At 72.1% G+C, this 11180-nt stretch overlaps 1 protein-coding gene across 1 annotated transcript in view; it reads left to right on the top strand.

The window, feature by feature from the left end:
* Window positions 1–1967: 1967 nt before the first annotated feature.
* LOC113960459 (microtubule-actin cross-linking factor 1, isoforms 1/2/3/5-like) overlaps window positions 1968–11180 on the top strand; it is a 24611-nt gene continuing 15398 nt past the window's right edge. The window contains exons 1-14 of the mRNA XM_027670055.1: window positions 1968–2019; window positions 5632–6221; window positions 6657–6827; window positions 6974–7134; window positions 7511–7670; window positions 7754–7838; window positions 8274–8515; window positions 8735–8854; window positions 8968–9075; window positions 9172–9390; window positions 9647–9850; window positions 9921–10152; window positions 10268–10494; window positions 10583–10705. Of these exons, the coding sequence (XP_027525856.1) occupies window positions 5667–6221; window positions 6657–6827; window positions 6974–7134; window positions 7511–7670; window positions 7754–7838; window positions 8274–8515; window positions 8735–8854; window positions 8968–9075; window positions 9172–9390; window positions 9647–9850; window positions 9921–10152; window positions 10268–10494; window positions 10583–10705 (2607 nt within the window). The 5' untranslated portion in view covers window positions 1968–2019; window positions 5632–5666. The remainder of the gene's footprint in view (window positions 2020–5631; window positions 6222–6656; window positions 6828–6973; window positions 7135–7510; window positions 7671–7753; window positions 7839–8273; window positions 8516–8734; window positions 8855–8967; window positions 9076–9171; window positions 9391–9646; window positions 9851–9920; window positions 10153–10267; window positions 10495–10582; window positions 10706–11180) is intronic.

An 11180-nucleotide genomic window follows, 5' to 3' on the forward strand; every position in this document is an offset into this window, starting at 1 on the left:
GGCTGGGGGCTGCTCCGGACCCACCCCCAGCGTGCCGGAGCAGGCGCTTGCCGCGCTCAGCACCTCGGTGTCCCGGCGCCGGTTTGGGGTTCGGGGCTCCTCGTGGTCTTTTGGCCCGTCCTCAGGACCGGAGGCGCCGTGTCTGGGACAGGCTGGCAGCGATCGCCGGGGCTTCGTCCTCGGCTCCATCCCCGCCAGCCTGGACTGAGTTTGGGCTGGAAGAGCGTTTCCCACTGCGGATGCTGTTGTCGTCTGCCCACCCGCGGCAGCATCCTCCAGCTCCCCGGGTCCCTGTGCCCAGCCTCTTGCAACGGGACACCGCGGTCCTGCCCTGGGGCTCGGGCTCGCCGCGGGGCACGCGGGATGCTGCTGGTGGCTTGGCCAGCTGGCGAGGGAGCACCGGTGCCAGTGCCGAGGGCTGGTGGCCACACTGAGGGCGTGTCGGGCGAGGGGACCCGGCCGCGGCTGACAGTCCCGGAGCGCCTCCGACGGGACCGAACCCTGCCGGCACTGCGACCACGCGGGACTGCTGCGGCACCGGCACCTGCCTAATGCCGCTTCCCCTCATTCCGGGAATTCCCTACTGCTCCTGCGGGGGTCCCTGACCAGACCCTGCCCGCGGCTCCTTCCGCAGCAGCCGCATCCAACACACCCCCAGTCTGAGGGCGACTGTGTCCCCTTTCCCTCCTGGGGTCCCCAGAGGCATCTCCCCCTCGTTATGCTCGGCCAGGTGACCTGGCTTAATTAATCACCGGGGTTAACGACCAGTTAATTGCAGGGCTCCCTGCGCTCTCGGGAGCAGCATCGCCCTCAGCCTTGGGAGCGGGTGCGGTGGGATCCCTCCCGCCAGCCCCACTCTCCGCAGGGGCGAGGAGCAGCCGCTCCCTGTTCGTGCCCGGTCCCTGTACCCGTGCCGGGGCGTTACTGGGTTTTAGATCTCGGTGTCTCATCCCACATGTTGCAGCAAAGCGCCCGTGCTCGCAGCACCGGAGCCGGCAGTGGCTGGTGTGGGTGTCAGTGCAGCGGATTTTCCACGGATCCGTTTGTCGCGGATCAGTTTTCCATTGTTCAGTTTGCCGTGGGTCAATTTGCCGTGGGTCACTTTGTCGTGGCTTGGTTTGGGCTCAGCCAGGGGCCGGACCGTTGGCTCTGCAGTGCACAGAGCAGGTGTAGGGACACTGGGGGCCAGACGGAGCCCAAGGGGTGGCAGAGTGAGATCTGGGAGCGATCCCGGGTGAAAAAGGGTCGGGAATTTGGGGAGCGCTGCAGGAACGCAGAGGAGCCGGAGCAGAGCCAAACCCCGCAGGTACCGGTGGCGGCTGGAGCGAGGACAGACGTCGGAGGTCTCGGACAGGGGAGCTCTGCCCCGGCTGGTGAGGACGGGCCGTCCCTGGGGAAACACAGCGACACTCCAAGACCTCCGCAGTGGTGTTCCAGGGGGGAAGGTTGTGGAGCCCCGTCCTCTGCCGAGTCCTGGTGTCCCGTCCCCACCGTCCCTCTGCTCTCCCTGCAGATGCACCGCACTGCGGGGGACACCGGGCTCGCCGGGGAGAGCGTGGAGGGGTCATCAGCGGAAGGGGAGGAGATGGAGAGGTACGGGCACCGCCGGGCACCGCCGAGCACGTCGTGTCGGGGCCTGCGAGTGTACCTGGCTGTCTACACCGTGATGGGGCAGCTGGGGGGAACCCGCACCGCCGGGGGGTCTGGGTCGGCGCCGGGATGGGGAGGGCGCGGTTCGGCTTTGCCGGGGAGAGCAGGGTGGGAACGGACACAGCCGGGACGCCCTTGGCAGGGTCTGCTGTGAGTGCGCGGCGAGGCCGGGGCTCGGCGTGGTGTGGGCAGGGGGGGACAGCAGCCACGTCCCCCCCTCTGTATTAGTGTCCCCACTCTTTCCGCAGAGCCCGGCCGCGGTCAGAACGGAGGCTGGAGGTGCAGGAGCAGCTGCTGGCCCTGCGGCACTGGCTGGACGCAGTGGAGAAGCGGCTGCCGACGCTGCCGGAGCCCGGCTCGGCCCCGCAGGTAACGTCTGGCCCTGGGCTGCGGCCGGGTCGCGGGGAGCTGGGCAGGACCAGCTCACGTCTGTACCGAGGCCGGTGAGGTCTTAGTCCCTGGAAGGCAAGAGAGTGCCCGGCCATAGCCGGCTGGGAGACCCTTCGGCACAGCCCCACGGCCGGCTGGGAGACCCCTGGGCTCGTCCACACGAGTCAGGCCGTCCGTCCCCGGCTCCTGCTCCTCGGCCTGACGGTGCCGCTGGCTCGGAGCCCGCGGGCCCCGTCGCCCTACCGGTACCCGCAGCATCACTGCGTCGGAGCCCTGCTGGCCACAGGGTCACCGACTGCCCCGGGCTCAGCTGCGGCTCCGGGCACGACTGCCCGTGCACGGGAGGCGCGGCTGTGAGCGGGGTGTGAGGCCGTGCACGAGGGTTGTGCGGCCCCGCACGGGCTGTGCGGTGCTGCCGGGAGCCGCTGTGCCCCCGCCCGGGCGCGGAGCCGCAGCGGGAGCAGCGCGGTGGGGGCTGCCGGCGGCCCCTCCTCGCCGCCCCGCGCGCAGCCCCTCGCCGGCTCCTTTTGTTCGGGGCCTGGCCGGCACACGGGCTCCCTCGGCACACATGACGGCACAAACTGAAAGGGCCATTCATCCCGGCCCCGGCGCAGACAAAGCCGAGGCCGCGCAGAAACCCACCCGGCTCCCGGGATCTGAGGCTGCGGATTCCAGCCGACCGCTCCCGCCCGGTGCCCCGCGCCGGGCTCCCCTGCCCGGGGCGCCCGTGCCACCCCGAGCCCGGTACCTGGGGCTGCGGAGCGTGCCGGGCGAGCTGCCGGCGGGCAGCAAGGCGGATCGTCACCCCTCGCCCAGGTCCTGCCCGGTGGGTCCCGGCTGGGACCCGTGGGGTGCCGTGGGGTGCCCGGGGTGCCGTGGGGCTCAACCCCACGCTGGGCCGCTCGGTGCCAGCAGTGGAAGGTTCCAGAGCCGGGTGGGGAAGATGGTGCGGAGCCACCACAGGACGGTGTGGAGCCGCCGAGGCCCTGGCAGATGCTAATTCCCGGCAGCGTCTCTGGCAGCAGACAAAGCCCCCGGCCCCGCCGCCCGCCGCTCCCAGGGGACCCCGAGCAGCCCCATCCATCAGCGTGGCCGACGCGCCGGCAGCGGCCCCCCGGCTCCCGGGGCCCAGCGAGGGCCACCCGTGCAGCACCGTGTGGCAGGACCCCCGCCCTGGGGGGCTCTCGCTGGCTGGGGGGGCCGCGGAGCTGGGTCTGGGCAGGGTGGGGAGGGGGTTTACACTGCGGGCAGGAGCAGCTGGCCCCCGGATTCCTTCAGCACCCAGGGTGGCAGCGGGGAGGTGTCCCGGAGCCCCAGGTTTACAGCACCCCGGCTTTCAGGGTGGGCTTCGCCACACCATCTCGGCGGCCCAGCCTGGGCCCCCCAGCTGTGCCTTGCTTCACTGAGCCTCCCCAGCCCAGCCCTGCTTCACTGAGTCCCCCCAGCCTCTGGCTCAGAAGCCCCCGCACCCGCAGAGCCCCGAGGAACGGGCCGAACCCCCGGGTGACCAAGGCATCCACTGCCTGGGGCTGGAGCCGGGGGCCACGGCCGGAGGTCAGTGCTCCCGGGGGTGCAACCCCGGAGCTGGAGGGGCTGTGACACCGCGGGGAGGTGTCGGTGCCGCTGTCGGTGCAGGGGGGGCAGGTGCCGGTGTCGGTACCAGTGTCGGTGCCGGTGTCAGTGTCAGTGCCGGTGTCGGTGCAGGTGTCGGTGCCGGTACCGGTGTCGGTGCTGATGCCGGTGTCGGTGCCGGTGGCAGCTGCTGTAAGTGTCGGGGTTGGTGCAGGGGCAAGTGCTGGTGCCGGGGAAGGTGCTGGTGTCTGTAATGCTGCAGGGACAGGGGCAGGTGCCAGTGCTGGTGCCGGTGCGGGTGGCGGCCGGTGCCGGTGCCGGTGTCAGTGCGGTGGCGGAGCAGGTGCCGGTGCCGGTGGCGGTGCCCGTGCGGGGTGTCGCCCCCCCGGGCGGCGCGGGGTGGGCGGTGGGCCGGCGCCGCCCCTCCCCCGCGGGATGGCTGCGGGGCCCCGGGGGTTTCCCCGGTAACGGCGGCGATCGGCGCCCGGAGGGTTAACGGGGGGGGCGGCGTGTCCGGGGTCAGACCAGCCCCGCCGAGCCGGGCCGGGGCCGGGGCCGGTGCGAAGGTCCTCGCCGGTGCCCCCCGCTCTCTACGCTCCCCCCGCGCCGCGGGCGCGGCGCACAAAGGCGGCGGCGGCGGGGCCGGGGCGGCGGTAACGGGGACCGAGCCACCCCGCTGCCCCCGCCCCGCTCCCTCGCACAGGCCGGGCCCCCCCCCGGCCGGTAACGGCGGCGGCGGCGGCCCCGGCCCGGCCCCATGGACACCCGGAGCCGCGCAGGGGTGAGTGTGGGGCGGGCGTTTCACGCGGGTCCGGGAGCGCGGGGTGCGCGTGGCCGGGCGGGGTCTGTGTCCCCGCAGCACCCCCGAGGCAGGGGCGCGGAGAGGTGTCCCCCCCGAGTCACCCCGCGTCCTGGCCCCCCGACTCGTGCGGTCCCAAGGCACCCCGACACACGGGGGGGGCGATGGGGGTGTGCGATGCCCCGCGGGACTGCACCCGCGGGGGTGCGAGTGTCGGGACCCCGCCGTGGGTGTGAGTGTGTGCGGGGACCGCGCGCGGGGCCCGTGCCCGTGGCGCGTTTCACGGCGTGTCGGGCCGCGCGTGGGGGCTCGGTGCCCACGGCCGGGACGCCCCGGGGCACACGGCCAGGGCGGGTGCGCGTGGGTGCACGTGCGCTCCCCACGCGTGTGCGGGGCTGCCACAGGTGTGTTTCATGTCACGGTTCACCAAGGCGCGGGGGTCCTGCCGCTGCCCCCCGCACGGGAGCGCGGGGTCTGCATGTCGGGGTGTGCGCACACACGTGTGAGTGTGTGCGTGTACACACGTGTGTGTGCATATGTGTGGGAGTGTGTGTGCGTGTACACGCGTGTGGGGGGGTGTGTTTACACACGTGCACAGGGGCGTGTGCCCGGGGCCGAGCCGGAGGGCCGGGGACCGGGAGCGCTGCGGCTGCGGCAGGGGGGGCTGGCAGGGGGGCTGCCGGGGGAGGGTCCTGCCGGGTCACGCTGGGGGATTTATGGCTGCGGCAGTGCTGGCAGGGTGGGAGGCCACCTGCCCGTCCTCTGCCTGTCCCCCGCCTGCCCCCTGCCTGCCTGCCGGCCGGTGGGTGCCCCCGGCCGCCCCCGACCACTCCCAGCCCCCCGTTCCCCCGGACAGATGCTCCTCTCTCCCGGCTCCGCCGCCCTCGTTAATCCAACGGCACAAGGCGACGCAGGGCGGGAGCATCTGCCTGTCCCCGGTGCCTGGCGCTGCCGCCACTGCCGCGTCTGCTGCCGAGACGCACAGGACGGGCACCCCGGGCACTGCCTGGCGGGGTCTCCTCCCTCCGCCGGGCCCCAGTGACGGTCAGCGTCCCGTCCCTCCTTCCCTGTGCCCCGGCTCTCGGCAGCCCTTTGCTGCGGGGCCAGAACGCCCCGGCGCCGGAGCGGGAGGTCAGGCAGACCCGGCAGCGCGGGGGGCGGGAGGGGTGACCCGGGCCCCGCGGTGGCCCCGGCAACGCGCGTCCCCTGGCTCGTTGCAGGCCGGGATTTGAGGCGGGGGCCCGGCGCCCGCGCCATGGGGAACTCGGTGAGCCGGCCCAGCTGCCTGGGCGAGAAGAGCCGGCGGCCGGAGGAGCTCCTGCGGGAGCCGCCGTGCCGGGAGCCGGGGCTGGATGAGGGGCAGCCGGCCGCTGGAGGCGTCACGGAGGCCTGGCCGGGGCTGCCGGAGAAGGCGCCGGTGCCGGTGGAGAACGGCTGGAGCCCGGTGCCCGGTGCCGTTCGGAGCCGGCCGGGCAGCCCGGTGCTGAGGCGCAGCCAGTCCGAGGTGGCGGTGCAGAACGGGGGCACGGCCGGCGTTCCGGTGAAGGGGCAGGCGGGGGGCGCAGCCTGGACGCCCCCCCGGGCCAGCGTCCCCCGCAGCACCTGGTCCTGGAAACCTGTCACCACGCGGGAAGTGACGGAGGTGACGGAGGTGACCGAGACCATCGTGACGGAGATCGTGGAAGTGACCGAGTATCCGGCGGGAGAAAAGGGCGGCGAGCCCGTGGTCACCCGGACGGTCACCGTGCTGACGGAGCGTGTGGGGGAGCTCGCTGCCGCCGGCGGCGCCGGACATGCGGATGCCACCGAGGTGACTGCCGGGCAGGGACCCCCGCCGGGAGGACGCTGTGCCAACCCCGCGCCACGGGGCTGCCCTCTGGCACGGGTCTCTCGGCAGCGACTCTTGGCCTTCCTCTCCCATGGCCGGGGCTCGTGCGGGGTCACCGAGGTCTGTGCCCTGGTGCTGGTGGCACCCCCAGTGCTGGACACCCAGCCCGGTGCCATAGGACAGGGAGCTCCCTCTTCTCGCGGCTGGCGAGGATCGCGTGTCCAGAGGGGTCCAAACGATGCGCGGCGCGCAGCCCCTGCTTTGGAGAGCCCAGCGAGGGACGCCGGGGAGGACCCCATGGGCTGGGCAGGGTCCCACCGTCCCCGGCGTCACCTCCCGGGCAGGGCACGGTGTGGGGTCGCAGCCCAGCCCCACTGCCCGCCCACCTGGGCGGCTCAGCCACCTCTCCCCCCACAGGTGCCCCCGCGGGCCGTCCCTGTCCCAGAGGAGGTGGCAGGCGCGGAGCGGGGCCAGGAGACGCTGGAGCGGCTGCTGGCCTGGGTGGCCGACATGGAGGAGCTGGTGAGCAACCAGAAGCCGCCGTCGGCGGAGGCGAAGGTGGCGAAGGCGCAGCTGGAGGAGCAGAAGGTCAGCAGGGCCGGCCGGCGCGTCCCGCCCACGCGCTCCGGCCGGGGATTAGGGGGCCGGGGTTGGAGCCGCTGCCCGGGGCTGTGCCAAGGCCGCGGGGGCGGGCGGGGTCCCCGGCCCAGCGCGGTGCCCCCCCTGCCTTGCAGCTCCTGAAGCGGCTGCTGGAGGAGCGGAGGCCGCGCGTGGAGCTCGTCCTGCAGGACAGACCGACGGCGCACGGCTCCGGCACGGCGGCACCCGAGGGCGGTGCCAGCCTCTCCGACCTCGGGGAGAGGTGGGACAAGCTGATGCAGGAGGCTGAGGCCAGGTGGGTCAGGGTCCAGGCTCTTGTCACCAGGCAGGCACAGGCTCTGGCCACTGGTGTCCTCACAAGCCGTGTCACCACGACACCCCGATGTCCTTGTGTGCCCTGCCCCACTGGCATCGGGGCCACCACAGCAGAGGAACCATCCCCATCCCACGTGCCAGGGCTGCACAGGGGCAGCGGGTCTGAGGCTCTGCAGCCAGTCTTGCATGAGGCCCTTCCTGCAGGTCCCTGTCTGGGGACACTGGCCTTGCCGTGTCCCTCTCCTTGGGAGTCCCAGGGCATGGGGACCCTGGTGTGGGGGAGAGGGGGCTTTCCTGGCTGGGACCTTGGCCTCGGAGACTGTCAGCCCCGGGCTCACCCAGCCCTCCCGACACAGGTACGGTCACCTGGAGCGGATCCTGCCGGCAGCTCAGGGCTTCCAGGAGGCCGTGGATGCCTTCCAGGAGTGGCTCAGTGCCACGGAGCGACAGCTGGCCCAGCTCTGGCGCACCGATGGCTGCGTTGGCCGCGTGCAGGATGCCCACCGGCAGACCCAGGTGGGGCCAGGGTGGGCACGGGGTGGGCACGGGGTGAGCTCCTGTATCTTTGTCGGTCACTGCCACGGGAGCTTCTTGCCCAGGCCCTCTGTGAGGAGATCCGTGGGCGGCTGGGAGAGCTGGACAGTGCCCTGGAGAGAGGGCAGCGGGTCCTGGAGATGGTGACAGGTGAGTGGTGATGGCCAGGAGTGGCGGCCACGGGGTTGGGACTGCGGGGTGTGGGATGAGATGAGCACAGAGTGCGGCAGCCCAGCCCAAGGATGGCACCCCTGGGCACTGGGGGTCCTTGGAATGTGCTGCTCCCCACCGGGGGCTGTGGGGTGGTGTGAAGGGGCACAGCATCCCATGGGATGGAGAGAGGCCAGGGCAGAGCCTGGGGGTCAAGGCCGTGGTGGGACAGGGTGCAGAGATGATGAGGGGAAGCTGGGAAGGTAGATTTTGCTGGCAGTGGGATAAGGGGCCAGATCCAGCTCTGGGAGCAGCAGGAGAGGAGAAAGGTCAGGACAGAGTGACCATCACAGCGATGGAAGCTGTTGGTCTGGCTGATCCCACGCCTGGGAATGCTGGCACAGAGGCTCTGATGCCGGTGTGGTGTGGCCGCAGGGGAGGAGGCCCAGCTGGTGCAGGAGAAGATGGAGTCGCTGAGGATGCGGTACCTCATCGTGGGCCAGAGCAGCACCGACACCGCACACCGGCTGGGGCAGACCCTGGAGGCCTCGTCCCGCCTGGGCACAGCCCCTGAGGACCTGGCGCTGTGGCTGGGCCGCATGGAGAAGGAGCTGGGCAAGCGGGAGAACCAGGATGACGGCCAGGAGCCCCCAGTCAGCACCGGTGACAGGGAGAAGGTGTGGGACGTGGCACTTCGGGGACTGTCACCCTCTGCCTCCCTTTACCATTCCTGGCATCTCTCTGCAGCGAGAGGTGGTGGAGTTGGGTCTGGGTGGGATACTCTGGGTTGTGGGAGACAGTCCTGTGGGACTGTGACAATGTTGAGTCTCTGTCCTGGAGCGGCCGCCCCGGTGTGTGCCCACTCTGCCCGGCTGACATCTGCCCCTCTGCCATAGTTTGAGCAGGTGCTGGAGTCCCAGCTTGCCCGTGTGACCGGGCTGGGCAAGCGGCTGGAGGAGATCGGCCGCGTGCAGCTGGACTCTGAGGCTCTCGGCTCGCAGCTCTCCGAGCAGAAGGTGGGTCCGCAGCGGTGCCCAGGGGTCCCAGGGGACACCAGCTCGGCGTCCCCATTCCGCTGGGCCCTGCACTGACCCCCAGGACCTGGCACCCACCCGCTGCTCCGTTCCAGCTGCTCTCTGCTGAGGTCCTGCACTGCCGGGGCCTGGTTGAGCGTCTGCTGGGGATCTCAGACCCACTGCTGCGCTGCTGCCCCGAGCCCCTGCGGCAGCGCCTCCAGGTCAGTCGGGGGGGTTGCCAGAGGGGACGCTGCCAGCGCTTGGGGATGGCCGTGCCCCACACCCCCAGCCATCCAGTGACCCCCCCGTCCCCACAGCCGTCGGTGCAGGCGCTGCGGGAGCGCACGGAGCAGCTGTCCCTGCGCAGCGGCGCCTGTGCCGTGCAGCTGGAGCACGCCCAGTCCCTGCTCACCCAGTTCTCCGAGGCACTCGAGGAGCTGCTGCCCTGGCTGGAGGAGACGCAGGCCCTGGGGGTGCAGCTCTCCCCCAACGCCATCAGCTACGAGGCCTTCAAGGAGCAGCAGGCGCTGCTGCAGGTGCAGGCGGGGACGGGGGCAGGGACACGGAGGGACGTGCTCGGCTGTCCCGCGGGGTTGGGAGTGGGGAGGTGATGGGATGAGGCGGCATCACCGGGGGGCCCACCGAGCTGGGGCACCCGATGGGCATCAGCCCGCTGGGAGCAGCGCCAGGGTGCACCGGCACATGGCCCCGTGGGATGAACCCCCGTGGGATGAACCCCCGTGGGGCACGTGCCACCCCCAGCGTGGCCCCACGGCTGCCCCTCGCCCCCAGAGCCTGCGGGAGGCCATCGCCGAGCACCGGCCGCTGGTGGGGAAGCTTCAGCGCGTGTCAGCACAGCTGGTGGAGCTGAGCCCGGAGCAGGGAGCCCCGTTCCAGCGGCGCTGGCAGGAGGCCGAGGAGCAGTACGGCTGCATCCGCGAGTGCGTGCGCCAGGCAGCGGCTCTGCTGGAGGACGCCCTGCCGCGATACAGCCAGGTACGGGGCTGGCACCGGGGGCGGGGGCGTCCCCAGGGGCGTCCCCTCGAGTGACTGGGCCGGTCCTCAGCTGACAGAGCGCATGGACCTTCTGCTGGAGTGCCTGGAGCGGCTGCAGAGCCGGCTGCAGAGCCAGCCCCCCGTCCGCGGGGACGCAGCCCACCTGCGGGAGCAGATCCGGGAGAACAGCCTGGCCCTGGGCGAGCTGGAGAAGCTGGGGGTGGCCCTGGAGGGCGTCCAGGCGCAGGGCGGAGAGCTGCTGGCCACCATGAAGGCAGTCGGCTCCGACGCCGTGGCCAGAGGTATCGGCACAGAGGGGTGGGCACGGCCCTGCCGGCAGGTCTGTGTCCCTGTCGGGGCTGTGTGGGGGTGCCGGGTCCCTCAGAGCCCTCTGATCCCTGCCCCCCGTGCCCGCAGGGATCCAGGAGCGCACGGAGCAGCTGCTGGCACAGTGGGGGTCCCTGCGGGGCCGCTGTCAGGAGCAGGAGCGGTGGCTGCGGGAGCTGCTGGCGCTGGCCGAGCGCTTCTGGCACGGCCTGTCCGAGCTGGCCCTGGCACTCAGTGACACCCAGCAGCTGGTGCTGGGGCTGGAGGAGGCCGGCGGGGAGCCCGAGGCCATCCGCACGCGGCTGCGCACCATGCAGGTACGACTGGGGCGGGGGCCTGGGGGGCAGCGCCGGGGCCTGGGCAGCCCCCCAGCACGGGCAGCCCTGACCCCCGTGCCACGTGCAGGCGCTGCGGGAGGAGATCGATGCCCTGCAGGGTGAGCTGGACACGCTGGGCAGCCTGGGTGTGGAGCTGATGGCCTCCTGTGGAGACCCTGACAAGCCCGATGTCACCAAGAGCCTGGACGATGTGAGTGTCCCTGGGGTTGGGTTCGGTGAGGGACGGGGTCCTGGAGCTGTGGGGATGGGGTGTCCCCTGACCCTGGGCAGTGCCACTGACCCCTGCTCTCCAGACCCCTGCACAACACCACTGACCTTCACACCCAGGCCCCTGTGCAGTGTCACTGACCCCTGTGCTTGGACACCTGTGTGGTGCCACCCCAGTACCCCAGATCCCATACTCTGACCCCCCTTTGGCACCACTGACCCTGTACCCTGTCCCCCCATGCCCTGTCCCCCGTGGCACTGCTGATGCCACACCCTGTCCCCCCATGCCCTGTCCCCCCATGGCACTGCTGACTGTGCCTTGTCCCCCCATGCCCTGTTCCCCCCATGGCACCGCTGACCCCACACCCTGTCCCCCCACACCCTGTCGCCCCCTGTGGCACTTCTGACCCCGTGCCCTGTCCCCCCATGCCCTGTCCCCCCTGTGGCACTGCTGACCC

Source organism: Corapipo altera, unplaced genomic scaffold (assembly GCF_003945725.1).
Source record: "Corapipo altera isolate COAL_440 unplaced genomic scaffold, ASM394572v1 121, whole genome shotgun sequence".
Taxonomy (NCBI): Eukaryota; Metazoa; Chordata; class Aves; order Passeriformes; family Pipridae; genus Corapipo; species Corapipo altera.